We start from the raw sequence: 19,065 nt of genomic DNA on the forward strand, positions 1-19,065 counted from the left end.
ACCTTGTGCTTCGTCCCCTACCGGAGTCCCTCTCCTGACTCAGAGACCACCTTACCCCCACCCCCCCAAAACCTTTCATCCGACCAATCTCTCTCGCTGCCACCCTCAGCTGATGTGCAAGCAGCTTGGTGGGTTTTTTCCCCCGTGTTCATACATCGCCCCCCGGGCGGCACAGTGGTGAGCATGGCGCCGAGGACCCAGGTTCAATCTCTGACCAGGGTCACTGTCCGTGTGGAGTTTGCACATTCTCCCGAGTCTGCATGGGTCTCACCCCCACAATCCAAAGATGTGCAGGGTAGTTGGATTAGTCACGCTAAATTCCCCTTAATTGGGGAAAAAAATGTATTACTCCATTGCCCCTGACCCGACGCAATTGCATCTCCCCCTTTCCCGTAGACAGAAGCTCAGACTCCATCTGGAGCTTTTTCCTCTCCTTTATCAACACCTCCTCAGGGGCCTGCGAGTACCTCCAGAATGGCCTCCACTAATCTTTGCTTTTCTAGCCGCTTCCCCTTCTCTTTATGCACCCAGATTGAAATAACCCCCCGATTACTGCCTTCGGTGCTTCCCACATTAGGGAGGTGGAAACCTTGTCCATCCTATTTAGCTCCACATAATTTCATAGAGATGTCCCTATCCTTTTGCAGACCCCCTTATCACCCAACAATCCCACCTCCACTGAGGCTGCAGGGAACCCCCCTCTTTCCACACAAGTCCACCAGGTACGGTGCGTAGTCCGAGACCACGATCGCCAACCTTTGTCAACACCTTCACAAACTCTGCATCGTCCCAGTTGGGGGCATATACATTCACCAACACCACGGATGCCCCCTCCAACTTCCCGCTCTCCCTCCAAATATGCCCCAGGATCCACCACAATTCTACCAGCCGAAAACACCACCCTCTTATTCACCATCACCGCTCGCCCCCTCCCCTCTCGTCGTCTTCTCCAACCCTGACTGAAACACCTGCCACACTCAACCTTTCCTCAGCCTTGTTTAATCTGCAACTTTTAAGTAAGTTTATTTGCATGAACATCACATCTGCCTTCAATCTCTAAGTGCGAAACCTCTTGATCTGCCCCTTAAGCCCCCAACGCTCCAGATGATCAGCTTGGTTGGAGGGCTGCAGAACCTCTCCCCACCCCGATCAGCTATATCCGCTGTTTAATGAGCTCTTCCAGACCCATAAGCCATCCAATCCCCCCCCGCCCGTCACAAGATGTCGGCCACCATCCCACCTTAACCAACTGTGCCACACCAACACTTTCCACGTCAGCAACCCATCCCTCCCACCCGCCCTTCCCCCCCCCCCCCCCCCCCCCCAATCCAGACGCCGAAAATCCCACTCTCACCATCTCCCCACCACAAACAAAGAAAACCATCCCCTCCCAGGCACCCCACGCCCTCTCCACCACTCTATCTCCACTTTGCTTCTTTTAACTAGCCTACCTGCTGGTCAGGTGACCCCCATCTGAGGCAACAGCTTCTTCCCCCAAAACCTCCGTCCACCCACTCTGCCCCACCCGACCTCTGTGTCTTCCCGAATTCCTTCATCTCACCTCCTCTCCCTCCCCACCCTCAGGTAATCAACTAAACCCAGTGGGTATTATAAACAAAGCCAATCATAATAACCAGGCACAAACATAAACCGTTCCCCTCCCTCCATGAGTATAGCACCTCCAATACGCTTCACAGTGTATCCACCCAAGTTCCAATGTTCTCATAAGTCCCGCATTCCATGGTCCCTTAGGAACTTACTCGCCGCCTCTGGCGTATCAAAGTAATGTTCCTGTCCATCATAGGTGACCCACAAATGAACAGAATACAACACCCCAAATCGCACTTCCTTCCTAAATAGGGCCACCGTAGTCCTATTGAACCCGGCCTGCCAATTGGCCAACTCTGCTCCCAAGTCCTGGTAGATGCGAACCACATGATCTTTTCAGGTACATTTTAGCGTCTCCTTCACCAGCGCAGGATCTACTCCAAGTAGTGGTGTAGCTGAACAATGATCGTCCTCGGCACCTCTCCCACTTTTGGCCTCCTCCTAAGCGACCTGTGTATCCAAACCACTTCAGGAGATTGATCAAAGGCCCCCTCCCCCACCAGCTTCTGGAACATCAGAATCACGTATTTCGTGGCCTGCACCTACCCGGGGCCCTTCAGACAGCCTCACAATCCTGAGATTCTGCCTCAAGCGATTCTCCAAGTCGTCCACCTTCACCCGCAACAACATTGGCCCTCCACCATCATCAGCGTTTCAGCCTCCAAACGGTCTTCATGATCAGCCACCGATTCCTCCACCTTCTGGAACAACACTGCGTTGTTCTGCACCTCCAGCTGCTGCTCCACCCGCTCTAGGGCAGCCCGGATCGGCTCTGCCACCAGGGCTAGGTCTCCCGAGATCGCCTTCCTCTCAATTTAGCCATCGAAAACTCCACTAGTTGCTCCTTTGACCGTTGTATGGGCAATGACACCACAGAGCTCTCCGCCATCTTTTCCTCTGTCGCACCTCGAGAGTCCTCCTGGTCTGACTTGTGCATTGCACTCCTCATTTGATAGGGCTTAGACATTGTCTGCCGAAGGAGACTCATTAGCTCTCTCCTTTGTTTACCACCTGTGTAACACCCTGCAAAATGGGCGAAAAGGACCAAAAAATCCAACCTTGGGCAGGAGCCACGTTATGTGTGACCACTCACTCCATGGCTGGCACACTAAGTCCTTCCTCAACTTTTTCTAACCATCTGCCATCATCAGAATTTCTGCCTCAACGTGGCAATCCAATCCTCATCATCAATCACCGTCTCCTCCACCACCTTTTGGATCAAAGCACTCTGCACCTCCAGTGTCTTGCTCCAATTCTCCAGGGCAGCCCAAATTGGCTCTTCCACCTTCGCCAGATTCTCTGAGGCCGCCTGCCTGTTTTTTTTCAACCTGGCCATAAGGAATTCAAACAACTGCTTCGCCAACCATTGTGCGGGCAATGACGCATAGGTTCCTCTGCCATTTTTTCCACTGCTACGCCACATGTGTCCTCCTGTTCTGAAGAGTGCCTCTTATTTAACACACTCCTTGTTTGGTAACCCTTTGACATTCCCCACCGAAGGAAAATATCTTACTGCCACTTTATCCAACTGCAACTTCCGAGCAAAAACGGGCAGAAAGGGCAAACCTCAGGCAGGAGCCATCTCATGTGCCACCACTCCCTCATTGCTGCCACGGGAAGTCCTAGGAATGTTCTTGCTCCCTTTCTTAAGGTGTCACTCTCTAAAGCTCTGGATAATTCATGTCAGTGAACTTTTCAGTCATTGCAAGACATCCAACTATGGATTAATGAGGCTAAAAACTTTTCATCCTTTCTTCAACTTTGTTTTCAAATCTTAGGTACAGATTGTGCATTAAAGCTATTGTGCCTCATGCTAAGGTTTCCTTTAAATATGTCTAGATGGCACACAGCATTTTACCATCCAGGTATTGATTTAAAGTAATTTTTCAGAGGGTTTTGTAACCTAATACAAATTACATCAAAGCAAAATCATGAGTAATTTCTGTAATGATCTGTTACAGTATTATGCATTGCTCTGTGTACGTTCTGTCCTCCTTCTAACAGGAGATGTCCTCTGAACAGTCTTTACCACCACAGACTAGTACAGAACGCGGAAAGAAAAGGACAGCACCTGCAGCTGGTTCAGAAAATATTCAGCAGATACCAGAAGAGAGAAAATCTGAAGAGTCAGCAGCACCAGTTCCACCCAAAGCCAGACGAGGTCGTCCTCCCAAAGTTGTATCTGAAAGTAACACTGCGAAGAATGCAGACCCAAACAAAACTTCAGGAAGAGGCAGAAAACGAGTTACAGCCAGTCAGGAAGGCCCCGCAGAAGCAGAAACAACAAATGTTAAAGTACCAAAACAGCAAGAAACAAATGTCAAGCGAGCACCAGCACAGAGACAAATGGATCTACAAAGGTAGTTTTTTTTTGTGGGAAGCTTTTTGATGAACATATTTGTTTCACTTTATTGTCTGATGCTTTTTTTTTAAATCTGAAGTTACTTTCACTTTCTCTTGGCAAACTTTATCTAATTGATAACTAGGTAATTATAACACATCAGTTTAAGGGGAAAGAGTGGAATTTCCTGCTGTTGACTTCTAGCCCTCCTTATTTTTCAGAATCCAGGTTTTGGACAGTGATGGATATTCAGTGATGGAACTAGAATCTACTCCAGAAAGTTCAGCTGAGGAACTGGATTTGTTTAAATCTTGTGAGAGCAGCCAGAATGAGGTTGATAACACAAAACTAGCAGAGGGAGGCTTCCTTAAGGTGCAGTAGTATTAATGACCAATGTTAAAATCTAATTAGAAAAGACAACATGAAAATATTAAAGGTGGCCTCATCAGGGTTAGGTGAAAGAGTCTGAAGGGAACAGTTAATATGTCAATCAAGATCAATTCTGTTACTATTTCCTCATTTGGGGAACTCAAAGCCTGGAATACATTTCTGATTGAGTAAAATAGACAAGCCTCAATCAAGACAATAATCAGTTTTATTACCTAACTTGTAATCAGTGATGATGAAAGACTTTCTGGAGCTTCTGTCAAAAAATACATCACATTATTTCTCAGCGAGTACTTATGATTGATGTTGCCTCAAGGGAGTGAGTCTTGTTTTGAGTCAATGGCCAACTGTTTTGGGTTTCTCTACCTACTTTTTAAGTTTTCCACAAATTAAATAGGAAATGCTTAGCACTGGCAAGTTTCTGCCAGTATAATGAAGTCAAATTCTGAAATGGAATCCAGTATTTGGATTTGGAGAGATGAGAAGGAACGCCTGGTCTTTAAATTGTCAGAGACCCAGTTTGCTGAGATTCATTCACAGATATTTGTGACCAAGTCAATAGATACTTGTGGAACTGTCCAAGGGGGTCACTGGCAGGAATGTAGCTGCAGTACCTGCTTGTGCTCCCAGGAAAATTTCAAGGCCACTTCATGCCACTTCTCTTCCTAATCCACCCACTCAAGTCAGATTTGTTTGGGGATTGTAAGAATTACTCCAACAATCATATCTTCTGGGAGACAAAGTTAAAAGGGTTCAAGTTCTACGGACCAGTTGCAGAGTAACTGGACAAATTTGACTCCATTTTGAGTTCATCTTTTGCAACAACGTCTTTCGCCTTTTGTGGGTCTCTTCTAGTCCTCTCATTTGTTTTGTGTTAGAATAGAGTCCTTGAAGAGAGGTTCAGAATTTGGAGTCAAAAGCAAAATACTGCAGATGCTGGAAATCTGAAACCAAGTAGGAAATACTGGAAATTCTCAGCCAGTCAGGCAGCACCTGTGGGGAGAGAAACAGAGAACTTTTCAGGTTGATGGCTTGAACCAGTAACTCTGTTTCTGTCTCCGCAGATGCTGTCAGACTTGCTGAGTACTTCAAGCATATTATTTTATTTCACAATCTCATCCTCCAGTCACTTTGCCTGGAGATGAGCTAGATGCTGTAAACCTAGAATTTGCATTGAGATAAGTGCTTGGGGTTGCCTTCGTACTGAATTTCTGGTCTCAGCAGTGCCATTGGAAGGTGAAACAAAGCAGTCGCCCCTTATTCCAATAAGAGACAAGAAAAGCAAAGATGAGATATCTAGAAATAATACTTTTGATTGCTACGATAATTTTAGATTTGGATATGTAAATTCCAAAATTATTCATAAGTTTTTGTTTGGGTTGTACTTTGTAATGGATAATCTTCCAATCAAATACTTGATTTTTTTTTTTTGTAGTTTCTGAGACAGGATACTAAGATATGATGTAAAAGAACCGCTGTTTGGGGCATTGACAGACTGAGCATTGAAACATCTGTGAGTGCAGTGGGGGGTGAGCAAGTGTTAAACTGGTGCTTGGCCTGGGGATGAGGTTTCTGGGGGGGGGGGGGGGGGGGGGGGGTCGGCAGGAGACTGCTTTGCTGACGGGAGCAATTATTGTCGGGGAATAAATGGACGATCGGGAGTGGCTGCTACTCATGGGGGGGAAGCGGGGGGTGCGGGCACAGACCTGGTCTAAAAAGGGTGATGGCTAGGCAGAGGGGGGGGTGGAAGCCTCCTGTCCAGGCTGATTACGTGGAACGTGAGAGGACTGAATGGGCCGGTCAAGAGGGCTCACGTGATCGAGCATCTAAGGGAACTGAAGGCAGACGTGGCTATGCTGCAGGAGACACATCTTCAGGTCATAGATCAGACGAGATTGAGGAAGGGTTGGGTTAGCCAGGTGTTCCACTCGGGGCTGGACTCAAAGACCAGAGGGGTAGCAATTTTGATTAGTAACCGAGTGGCATTCGAGGCTGGGAGAATGGTGAGTGGAAGGTTGGAGGATGTACGAGTGGTGCTCGTGAACATATATGCTCCAAATTGGGACGACGTGGAGTTTATGAGGCGGGTGTTACGCAAAGATCCCGGACTTAGAATCTCAGCCTGATCATTGTGGGGGGGGGGGGACTTTAACACGATCAGTGAGGAGACCGGCTGTGGAAAAGGAATTGAAGGGCTTTATGGCACAAATGGAGGGTATAGACCCATGGAGGTTTATACAGCCGAGGGCGAAGGAGTTTATTTTTCTCACGTCCATAAGGTTTACTCTCGTATTGACTTTTTTGTTCTGAGCACGGTGCTAATACCAAGGGTGGTGGGGCGGAATACTCAGCAATTGTAGTCTCAGATCATGCCCCGCATTGGGTGGATTTGCAGGTTGGCGAGGAGAGAGGGCAACGTCCGCTATGGAGATTGGATCTGGGATTGCTAGCGGATGAAGTGGTCTGCGGGTGGATGAATAAGTCCATTCAGAACTATCTGGAAACAAATGACACGGGAGAGGTATCTGCGGCGACGGTGTGGGAAGCTATGAAGGCGGTTATTAGAGGGGAACTAATTTTGATTCGGTCCCACAGGGAAAAGGGGGAACGGGCGGAGAGGGAGATTAGTGGAGGAGATACTCCGGGTGGACAGGAGATACGCGGAAGCCCCAGATGCGGGGCTCCTGAGGGAGCTTTTCCCCTTTTCCCTGGAAGCTGCAGGCGGAGTTTGAGTTGTTGACCACAGGGAAAGCAGTGGAACAGTTGAGGAAGGTAAAAGCGGCGGTTTATGAGTATGGGGGAAAAGGCGAGTAGGCTGCTGGCGCAACAGCTTAGGAAGAGAGAGGTGGCCAGGGAGATTGGTGGAGTGAAGAATAGGGACGGGAACATGGTCTTGGACAGGAAGTGTTTAAAGAATTTTACAGTAAATTATATGAGTCGAAACCCCCGGCTGGGGTGGAGGAGATGAGGCAATTTTTGGATCGGTTGGAGTTTCTGAGGGTGGAGGAGGGGCTGGGAGCCCCAATTGAGATTGAAGAAGTTATCAAAGGGCTGGAGGGCATGCAGTCGGGCAAAGCTCTGGGGCTGGACGGCTACCTGGTGGAATTTTATAAGAAGTTCTCAGGGATATCGAGCCCACTGCTGGTGAGGACGTTTAACGAGGCTAGAGAGAAGGGAATCCTCCCCGACAATGTCGCAGGCCTCGATTTCACTTATTCCTAAACGAACGAAGGACCCTGACCAGTGTGGGTCATATAGGCCAATCTCTTTTTTGAATATAGTTGCCAAGTTGTTGGCTAACATACTGGCCACAAGAATAGAAGACGGTGTTCCGGGGGTGATAGGGGAAGACCAGACGGGATTCGTTAAGGGCAGGCAGCTTAAGGCCAATGTGCGGAGGCTTGTAAAAGTTATTATGATGCCCTCAGAGAGAGGAGAGACGGAGGTGGTGGTAGCAATGGACGCGGAGAAGGCCTTTGATCGGGCAGAGTGGGAGTCCCTGTGGGAGGTGCTGGGAAGATTTGGGTTTGGATAGGGTTTTGCTAGCTGGGTGCGGTTGCTCTACCAGGCGCCTGTTGCAAGTGTACGTACAAACTGGCTGGGGTCGGGGTATTTCAAATTACATCGAGGGACGAGGCAAGGATGCCCCCTCTTCCCGTTACTGTTTGCTCTAGCTATAGAGCCACTGGCCATGGCACTAAGACCTTCGAGGAACTGGCAGGGGCTGGTTCGGGGGGCAGGGGGGTGGAGCATTGGGTCTCGCTCTATGCGGACGATTTGCTTTTGTACATTTCAAACCCGCTGGAGGGGATGGGAGAGGTCATGCGGATCTTGGGGGAATTTGGCAGTTTTTCGGGGTATAAATTGAACATGGGGAAGAGCGAAATGTTTGAGATTCAGGCTGGAGGGCAGGAGGAGAGACTGGGGGAGCTGCCGCTTAGAATGGTAGGGAAAGCATGATGGCCTAGTGGCTAGCACAGCTGCCTCCTGGTGCTGAGGTCCCAGGTTCGATCCCGACTCTGGGTCACTGTCCGTGTGGCGTTTGCAATTTCTCCCGAGTCTGTGTGGGTTTCGCCCCCATAACCCAAAAATGTGCAGGGTAGGTGGATTGGCCCCGCTAAATTGCCCCTTAATTGGAAAAAATAATTGGGTAATCTAAATTTATTTTTAAAAAAGAATGGTAGGGAAGAACTTTCGCTATCTGGGAATCTAAGTGGCTCAGAAATGGGAGGTACTGCTAAGCTTAATCTATCCCGGTTGGTAGAGCAAATGGAAGGGGACTTTAAGAGATGGGACATGCTCCCGTTGTCACTGGCAGGGACAGTCCTCACCAGATTTCTGTTTGTCTTTCAGTGCCTCCCCATCTTTATCCCTAAGGCCTTTTTCCTACCAGGAGCTGTTGGAGCCGGAGAAACCCTGCTAGATGAGCTGAAGGGCAAGTGGGAGGACGAGCTAGGTGGAGAGTGAGAGGCAGGTCTATGGGCAGACACCCGAAGCAGGGTCAATTCCTCCTCTTCATGTGCCAGGCTTAGCCTGATACAATTTAAGGTGGTCCACTGGGCACATATGACACCGGCGAGGTTTTTCGGGGTAGAAGATAGATGGGTGAGGTGTGCGGGAACCCCAGCAAACCATGTCCACGTGTTCTGGGCATGCCCGAAGCTCAGAGTTTTGGCAGAGGTTTGCGAAGGCAATGTCCACGGTGCTAGGAACCTGGGTGGTGCCGAGTCCAGAGGTAGCGATCTTTGGAGTGTCATAAGATCCGGGAGTTCAGGAAGCGAAAGAGGCTGACGTCCTGGCCTTTGCCTCCCTGGTAGCCCGGAGACGGATCCTTTTAATGTGGAGGGACTTGAAGCCCCCCGAGTGTTGAGACCTGGGTTAGTGACATGGCTGGGTTTCTCAGGCTTGAGAAAATAAAGTTTGCCTTAAGACGATCAATGTTGAGGTTCTCTCGGAGGTGGCAGCCGTTGTTGATTTTCTCGTGAGAAATTAAAATGCCAGCAGAAGCAGCATTCGGGGGGGGGGATAGGTGTTAGATGGTTGTGTTGTGAAGATTGGGTTGGGTGGGGAAATATTTATTTTACCATGTTATTGTTTTTGTTAATGTTATAAAAATTTGCTAATATTTTAATTAACATTTTTTTTTAAAAAAGAAACATCTGTGAATGGACACTGAAAACTGAAGTAATATGATATGGCATCTGACAAGATAAAAAGCTTTCAATTTTTCTAAATTAAAATCTTTGTCATTTTCTTTTTAAGAAATGCTTCCCAACAATTATTGCCGCTCCCTCACTTTCCACCCATGTTGAGTTTTGGAAACCGCCATTTTGATCATACTGATCTCAACAAGAAAATATAGGCTGTGATTCGTCAAGAATGTATGAACAAAAATCCACATAAGCCATGAAGTATATTCTTTATCCTGTCCTCTTCCGTTTATTAAGCTATTCCCTCCCTTAGAAAACCAAAGGCCAAACTATCAAGAAGATAAAAATTGTGAAATTTCATCCTGATCTGATATGGTGTCAAACAAGAGTATTTACACTCTGAATTGCAACATTTTTACATCACGGGCCATTTCTCCAATGAGAACTGCTTCACTGTCGATTGTGTAGCATACATGAGTTTTCCCCTTTAGCACTTTGGTTCCGATATACACAGACTGCTGGATTGCAGATTTCCTTAGCGATAGGAATTCAAGGTTTTGTATTAGGGCAAACGTAGAATATTTGAATGACGGCTCATGTGCTATGCTTGATACTATTGTTTGATGCTGACATTGGCGAAAGAATGTAAAGTGTTTCATATTGACATTCTTTACGAGTACCAAATTGACTCAAAATAAAACAAAAAACTAAAGTTCTGAGGCTCTTGTATGAGTACAGGAAGGAGTCCAAAATAGAACTCATGCCAAACTATATTGTTTGGCATGAGAGAAAATTTGAGGTTCAAACCAACACATCAAGCCTGCTTTCCAAATCTACAGCAATGCCACTCTCCATCCCAACTCTGCTGAAACTGAGTGCTTCGAGACTTGGCTGTTCCTGCACCCGCTTTGTTAACCTCCACCATCCACAAACTCCAGGTCCGCCTGAATTCTGTCATTCATACTGGTACACACTAATCTACCCTGGCTGTCCACCCTCAAAAGGATCAAATTTAACATTTTCATCTTTATCTATAAATCTTTCCAAACCCTCACTATCTTTTTCGGCAGCCCTGCCTAGCCTTCCCATTATTGCTGCTCCTCGAACTCTGGACTCCTGCATGTTCCTAATACGACTTCTCTAAACACATTCTTAAATCAAAGTTCCAAAATCAAACATTCAGTCACCTCTCCTAAGCTTTCCACAAACCATCCACATGTGTTCTCTTCTGGAGCACCTGGATACATTTTTCCACACAAACCGATATAAATGCAAGTTGGTATTTCCACAAATATTTTTAAGCACTCAGAGTTTGATCTCATATTGAACACTGATTCACAAAGTGATCTCTATAATGTGCTTGTTCAGGAAGATAGATTCTTTTGTTTTGCTTTCTTCAACTTTTCTTTTTTTTTGTGTGTAGGTAAGAAGAAAGTCCATGCCAAAGGGAAGGAGACAAAGGCTGTAGAAAAGAAGTATTCCTTGCCACTGAGGGAAATGTACCACATAAAAGGATTGAGATACTATACAAAAACTTAAATTAGTTTACATCACTCCTCGCCCTCAAAACATCAGGACAACACTGCATCAGAGTTTGGTTAAGATATTATTGAACTCATTCATTTAAATTTTAACTGAAGATTTAACTTGCAATGTTGGAGGAATGGCATTGAAATTCCCTGGGATTATTTTTATGCAGCATCTTTACATGTTAAGATTGCTTAACAACTATTGGCTCTCATAAAAATAATCAAGATTAGGATTTTGTTCCAAGATGTTTTATTTAGCCATTTTAATTATGGATCAGTAATTTACTGCAGCAGTTTTACCTTCCAAAGCAAGTTATTACACTGACTTGTGAAGTCGGCAGTGGTGCATTATAGTCACGTGTTACATATTATTTTTTGCAGGCAGAAGCATTTGTGTTATTTAAAATAGTCCCAATTTGAATAGAATTTGATTTTGGTGAGTGACAGAATAAAACTGTGGCTAAAAGAACAGTTGAATATGTGCTTATAATATTTGAAGCTACTGCCATAAATGTTGTAGTAAAGACTTTAAAAAGGCGTAATACTAGTCGGCCGTTAAAAGTTGGGGAAATTATTGACACTGTTCTCTAAAATTTTGCACTGAATCCACATTGTTTATCCTTTTAAAAATAAATCTCAGCAAGGTATTTCTGTAGACTATCCAGGGGGTCTGTGTTTACAAAAACAACATATTTTTGTGTAATTTATATTGACAGTTAATAGAATTTGCACAGGGAAATTTGGGTCTTTTGTAAATACAGACTGAAGTCTTGTGATGGCAATGGTGTTGGAATTGCTGCCTTTTGATTTTTCCCTCAGTGTCCTAATTTTTTCTGCTTACCTTCCTTTACTCAGGAAAGTGGGGGTTGATCTGATATGTGGATTTCTCCACAGTTGCCAGTGGCCAATAGGCAACACACTTTCTAGGGTGGGATAGGACTGTTTGTTTCTCTTTGTACCCCTTCCCTACACAGTTGAGCATTCTTACTACAAAACTTTACCATCAGGCAACCTGACTGAGAACTGGTCAAGCTCAATCTCTGTAACTAGCTAAGTTCAAATGTTTGTTTATGCTAGTGTTTGAATTTAGGGTTCTAAGGGTCCCTTAAGTGGGAGTTCAGTGCTCTCCTTAATGGGTTGTTATTGAATTCCAATTTTAAACGTTGAATATTGGAAAGAGTAAAATTTAGAACAAGATGTTTAAAAAAAACATTTCCTCTATCCTAACATTACCTTTTAAATCCTGCTTTTAGTACTTTTAATTTATGAAATTTTATCAGAGGCCTTTTATGTTCTACTTTCTTATAAAACTATATTGCTCTGAAAGGTAAATGGAAACGTTTGAGTTTCAGATTTTTGTATCAGATCTTGAAGTAAATGAGGTACTTTTGAAAGACCAGTTTTATGATGAGATGTTCAAGTTACCAGGCTCTGTAACCAATGATGTAAAAAATGAAGTGTTTTAGAAAAAATTGGATTTTGGCAGCTTGTGAAGACAGTTCAAAAAGTTCAAATTGTTAATGCATTTAACTGAGTGAGTGTTTTTATTGATATGTTTGAATTTTTTTTTAAACCTATTTTTCACCAGTTTGTCTCCCAGTTCACGCTCATCTTTGTTTATTTTAGTGAAATTCGTTACAGTTGCATCAATGTTGTGATTCCAGACATTGTTCATTGTAGTTATTGTGTACATTTTGATGTACACATGATCATATTTAAATTTTTGTTGCATAAAAAAATAAATGCTTCTTAGGTGTCTCTTGGTTTCTGTTTCTCTCTCTCAAAACCTGTACTCCTGAATAAGCAAAACAGGATAGATTAACAGCAAGAGATGGACATTTAAAATAATTCAGACTAAGTTACAAAATTTAAACAGTCTGGAGTCAGGAGCGGGGATGGAGAAACTGCCCAGAGAAGGTTAGCCTTCCTAGACTACTGGGAAACTTAATCCATCTCCACCACACGTCATGAACTGAATCCTCTTTCTCTTTCCCCCACCCCTGAAAAATGTTGAGAATTTTGGAGTTGATGCTTACTTTTCTACCTAAACCCTTCTGCCTTTGACTTATTATTAACAAGGTTAGTTCAGAAGAGACAGGTTGTTGACCAAGGAGCTAACTTTGATTCCAGGTCAATTTAAAAGGATTGAACAATTCCAAACTATAGCAGTAGTTCACCAGCCTTCAGTGTTGAATCTGGTCAATTCAGTGTACATCAGCCATGGCTTGTGGATTATACATTTCAAAGGTAGTCAATCTTTTCTGGCAGCTGAATTTCTTATGTCCTTTCATCGTACCTTGGGCCCCTGTTCATTTCAGTTGATGACTTTGAACATCACTGTAGTTTAGTCTTTATTCCCTGTATCTGTAACTCTTAATTTTTGCAGGTTTTTTTTCTATCATAACTGAATCAAATTGTTACTGGGAGTGCATGGCAGAACTGAAGCTTTATTATAGGCTTGACAAATTATACAAACTCACAGTAATCAACCATCTGTTTGGATTTCACAGCTACAAACAAAACACACGAAGTCATCAGGACAAGGCAGGTGTTGAAACAAAATCTGCCAAAACAAATTCAGCAGCTGGCTTTATGCCAAATGTGAATTGTGCCTTACCAGACATGTCAGATAACCACAGCAGTGACTTCAATTAAGTACCACTTTCAAACGTTGCATGACTCATGAGGCTTACTTCAAACTCCGCAAAAGACTTCAATGCAGCTGGCTTGTTTACCAGAAGACTAGCTTGATAAGCACGTCCCATCTCAATTACTCCCAAGTCTGAAATTCTGCAGCTGAGTTTAAGAAGAAGTGCTTGAGTATTACAGAAGAATCAAGTTAAGGAATGCTTTCCAGCAGTTTGTGGCCAGGATGAAAATGTTTTACATCTTCTGGGCTTGCACAGCCTCTGGTACAGGACTTCTCAAAATCATGGTTCTATATCCAGAAGATAGATAAACACAAGTGGAAGAGCGCCTTAGTGCTACAGGCAACTTAATTTTAGATCTGGTCAGGGAAAAAATCAATACACAAGTGTTTGGATTTCAATTTGTGTGAAACATTAGTCTCCTCGATTATACAGGCAAAACAAAGATGGATATAAGCTGTGTTCTATAACATGAATGAATATGCAAAGTATCCACCCAAGAAAGAGCATGGGGAATTAAGTTCTCGCAGAAGAAAATTGTATTCAGCAGAGACGCTGCAAATGTGCATTGTCTTCTTCCTGATGTGCCAGATGAACTTCTCCAAGTTATTATTGCTACTACCCAAATCACCTCTGCAGCTATGAATGATGTACAAGAAAATATGGATAACATTTAGAAGGATCAGTATAATCAACTCAACAGCCGTAACCCAATAGCTGGAACATACCACATTGTATACATGCCTGAGGACCTCCAAAATTAAACCTCTTGGAGTTACCTTTATGGAGTATATACTTTTTGAACAATCATAACCCATGAAGTTTCAAGAAGGACCAAAAAGGTTTGACATTTTTTGTAGACCGTGACACTAGAGTGCACACCAGCATTGGCAAAAACTAGCAAAATTGCAGTGGACTGCATCCAAAATTGGACTGTTTTCAAGCAAATGGCACCTTGTCAAGGATTGAGAGGAGCTATCAGAGAAAGATAAATGCTTTGGGGCTGGAGGGCGCTTGAGTGTTATTCCAGAATTGAGGGCTATTCTTGAAGCAGAAGCATTTAAACCTGCTGGGCAGTGCAAAAATAAATGCCATTTGTAATGGCTAGGGAAAGGTGCCATTAAACAAAGAAAATTCAGGGTCTTGTTCCCTTCATGATCTGAAAATGAAGATTTTTATTTTCACTTAGGATTCTTGCACGATATCCATGATATGGTGTTCTAGAGGGGAAAAAATGAGATCAATATGCAGGTTTTGGGATCAGTCCTCACTGCAATCGTGTGTCAGTTTCTGATTCTGACTGATCCAGGAAGTTAAGGTTAGCGAAGTGCAGTGATTGTTTTAAAATTCATATTGCAAATGCAATATTACAATCATCAAACCATGTCAATTCATTTGATTAAATCTACTCTTCCAATGGCTCAGCAGGTTTTCCCAGAGTAACTGAAATGACATGGATGAAGAAAGATCCCAGATTGGTTCATGGTCTGTGCAGAGATATTTCCCAGGGCAGAGGTTCAGGTGTTGCAGCTGACCTCTGCCACTGAACTGGAGAGGGGAAATTAGGCCAGTATTGCCTATCATCACTAGCTTGTGCTGCAGGTATGTCATCCTGTTTTTGGGCCCAGACTTTGCACAGCACAACATGCTGAACCTAAAATTCAGGCAAATTACCACGGGAAATTGGCTCTCTGACCTCAAATTTGCCATCCTGGTCACGCCTTCATAACTTTGCCTACAATGGCCCTCGGGTAAGTGCCAGGTATGGAATTATTTGCAAAATTGATTGCAATTCCTGAGGCATTGGGAGAGCACTTGAGCTATTCCTGTGCCTGGAGGAAAGGCATTAAAAATAAAATTAGTGTTGCCTTTTGCCGAATGCAAGTTCCCCTAAAAGCTCCTCAAACCTACCGCTTTGATCAAGCTTTTGGTCATCTGCCCTAGTGTTGCTTTATGTGACTTGGCGTGTGTTTCTTTCTAACTCCCCTGTGAAGGACCTTGGGATGTTTTATAGAAAAGTTATTGCTGCTGAAACGCGGGCTAGCCAATACATGCAGTCATAATGTTACTGGTCACGGGTAAGTTCATTTTATTGAGGTGTGCAGAGCAGAATTGTTAGCAATAAAATTAACTTCTGTGCAGAGAAAATAAATTTGAAATTGTCCAATTTTATTGAGGCTGATGGTTGTTTTTATTGAGGCTGATGGTTGTCATAGAGGAGTCTATAGCCCAAATGGCCCTGTTGTCTAAACTGAGTGTGACAATCCAAACCAAAATGGTCATTTGCAATTTAATTACTGTCAACACTCGAGAAGTAACAATGCAATGTTGTGATTCATGAGCAGTGCTTAGCACTGCTGCCTCACGGTGCCGAGGACTCCGGATCGATCCCGGGTCACTGTCTGTGTGGAGTTTGCAAATTCTCCCCACGCCTGTGGGTCTCACCCCCACAACCCAAAGATGTGTAGGGTAGGTGGATTGACCATGCTAAATTGTTCCTTAATTTGGGGAAGAAAATTGGGCACTTAAGTGATTCATGTACTCTGATCTAGCTGTCCAAAGCAATGAGTACCTGAGCCTGATAAACCAGGAGAATTAGTTTAATTCCTTGGGGTGAAATTCTCCGACCCCCAGCAGGGTCGGAGAATCGCCTGGGGCCGCCTAAAATCCCGCCCCCGCCGTGGCAGAGATTCTCCGCCACCGGGGAAGTGGCGGCGGCGAAATCTTGCCACTCTGATCGGAGAGGCCCCTGCGGTGATTCTCCGGCCCGGATGGGCCGAAGTCCAGCTGCTGGGAGGCCTCTCCCGCCGCCGAGGTTTGAACCACCTCTGGAATGGCGGGATCAGCGGCGCGAGCGGGCCCCGGGGTCCTGGGGGGGGGGGGGGGGGGGGGGGCGGGGGCGATCGAACCCCGGGGGGTGCCCCCACGGTGGCCTGGCCCGCGATCAGGGCCCCCCGCTCAGACCCCAGGCCGGTGCACTATTTCTACTTCCGCAGCCGCCATGGCGGGGGCGCCGGTTTTTTGCGCCAGTCTTCTGGTGCCAACCGCTCCAGCGCGGGGCTGGCCCCCAAAGGTGGGGAGAATTCCCCACCTTTGGGGAGGCCCGACCCCTGAGTGGTTGGCGCCACTCCCCTACTCCGGGACCCTCCGTCACGCCGGGTAGGGGAGAATGCCGCCCCTGATCTGTGCCAAATTATTTGATAGTTTCAGGGTTGGAGGCACAGGGTGGTTTGGGGAGAGAGAACATCGGTTGTGTTTTCTGCTTCCAGTCAAAATCAGTAACATCTGCTGGAAGTGCAGGTTAGTCTGTAATGGAAGCCAAGAATTGGCTACGGGAGAAAACGGTGAAGCAGTACAAGGGCCAAAACAAAGCAGCTAGTAGCTGAAAGCCTCTTGCTATTGTTGTTAATTGCTTTGTAGTGTATTTTTATAGTCCCTTGGATTTTTAATTTTTTTTGTAGGAGTGCCATTCACGTTGCCTGGTTTTAGTACAATTCACAATCTGATCAGAGCAGTTTCACTTGCCATACAATGTGACAATGACAATGCTTGTGCTGCTCTATACACACATCTGTGCACAGCATTTTTGGCCAGGCATATTTTGTTCTTCATGCCTGTCCTGTACTTTTATTTAAAATTGTTATGAGATCAATGAATGCAGACTTTAAACAGGTTGGCTGGCCTATGCTTTAACCATCCACTTTCAGATCAGACTGGACCGCAAAGTACTATTGAAATGAAATGAAAATCGCTTATTGTCATGATTAGGCTTCAATGAAGTTACTGTGAAAAGCTCCTAGTCGCCACATTCCGGCGCCTGTTCGGGGAGGCTGGTACGGGAATCAAACCATGCTGCTGGTCTGCTTTAAAAGCCAGCGATTTAGCCCAGTGAGCTAAGCTCTTGTCTGCTAATGCTGCTCACCATTCCAGGAACATCCTGGAATGCAAAGGCACCTTGACTACTACTCTTGACTGCAGAGTGTCTTCTTTTTGTAAAGTCTTTTCACGAGGTGTGGGCATCAATGGCTAGGCTAGCATTTATTGCTCATCCCTAATTGCCCTTGAGAAGGTGGTGGTGAGGTGCCATCTTGAAAATCTGCAAGTCCATGTGCTGTAGATACACCCACAGTGCTGTTGGGGAGTAAGTGCCAGGATTTTCATCCAGTAACCGCGAAGGAACACCAATACAGGTTCAAGTCAGGATGGTGTGGCTTGGAGGGGAACTTGCAGGTTGTGTTCCCATGTATCTACTACCCTTGTCCTTCTCCGTGGTTGTGGGTTTGGAAGGTGTTATCGAATGAGTTTTGGTAAGTTGCTGCTGTGCATATTGTACATGACACACTGCTGCCACTGAACATGTCAGTAATGGAGAGGTGATGTTGAAGGTGGTGGATGATGTGCCAATCAAGTAGGATACTTTGTCCTGGATGGTGTGCCAATCAAGTAGGATGCTTTGACCTGGATGGCGTTGAGCCTCTTGAATGTTGTTGGAGCTGCATGCATTAAGGAAAGTGGAGAATATTCCATCAAACTCCTGACTTGTGCCTGGTGATGTGGACAGACTTTGGGGAGTCAGGAGTTGAGTTACTGTCTGGAGAGACCTCAGCTTCTGACCTATCCTGGTGTATGGCTGGTTCAGTTTCTTGACAATGGTATTCCCTGCCCCCAGGATGTTTGGGGGGGGGGGGGGGGGTTGCGTTCAGCAATTGTAGAGCCATTGAATGTCATGGGGAGATGATTGGATTGGCTTCTGTTGAAGATGGTTTTTGCCTGGCACTTGTGCGGCTTGAATGTTACAGGCACCAGTTGTGAATGGTGCTGAACATTGTGCAATTATCAGCAAATATCCCCGCTCCTGACCTGATGGAAGGAAGGACATTGATAAAGCAACTGATATTGGTTGGGTCTAGGCACTGCACTGAGGAATTCCTGCAGTAATATCCTGGGCCTGAGATAATCGACTTCCAAAAACCATAACCATCTTCCTTTGTGCCAGGGATGACTCTAACTGGTGGAGAGTTCTATCACTGATTCCCATTGACTCGTTTTGCTAGGGCTCTTTGATGCCATGCTCGGTCAAATGTTGCCTTGATGTTAAGGGCAGTCACTCTCACCTAACCTCCCAGTTTAACTGTTTTGCCCATGTTTGGACCTGTATAATGAGTTCAGGGGCTGAGTGACCATGGTGGAACCCAAACTTGAGCAGCAGCGAGCAGATTGTTACTGACAAAGTGCTGCTTTGATAGCACTGTTGATGACACTTGCCATTACTTCCCAGGTGGATTATCCACTCAGTACTTCTTTTTTTAAATATAAATTTAGAGTACCCAATTCTTTTTTTCCAATTAAGGGGCAATTTAGCGTGGCCAATCCACCTAGCCTGCACATATTTTTGGGTTGTG

At 45.2% G+C, this 19,065-nt stretch overlaps 1 protein-coding gene across 5 annotated transcripts in view; it reads left to right on the forward strand.

The window, feature by feature from the left end:
• Nucleotides 1-15,835, forward strand: part of pds5a (PDS5 cohesin associated factor A) — a 304,278-nt gene extending 288,443 nt beyond the window's left edge. For 2 of the 5 annotated variants that reach the window (XM_038791382.1, XM_038791383.1), the window contains exons 32-34: nt 3,613-3,968; nt 4,171-4,321; nt 10,910-12,773. In XM_038791382.1, coding sequence (XP_038647310.1) covers nt 3,613-3,968; nt 4,171-4,321; nt 10,910-10,954 — 552 coding nt within the window. In that variant the 3' untranslated portion in view covers nt 10,955-12,773. Of the gene's footprint in view, nt 1-3,612; nt 3,969-4,170; nt 4,322-10,909; nt 12,774-13,525 lie in introns of those variants that run through there. The other 3 variants (XM_038791380.1, XM_038791384.1, XM_038791385.1) reach the window with 3 other exon arrangements.
• Nucleotides 15,836-19,065: the final 3,230 nt, after the last annotated feature.

Source organism: Scyliorhinus canicula, chromosome 3, assembly GCF_902713615.1.
Source record: "Scyliorhinus canicula chromosome 3, sScyCan1.1, whole genome shotgun sequence".
Taxonomy (NCBI): domain Eukaryota; kingdom Metazoa; phylum Chordata; class Chondrichthyes; order Carcharhiniformes; family Scyliorhinidae; genus Scyliorhinus; species Scyliorhinus canicula.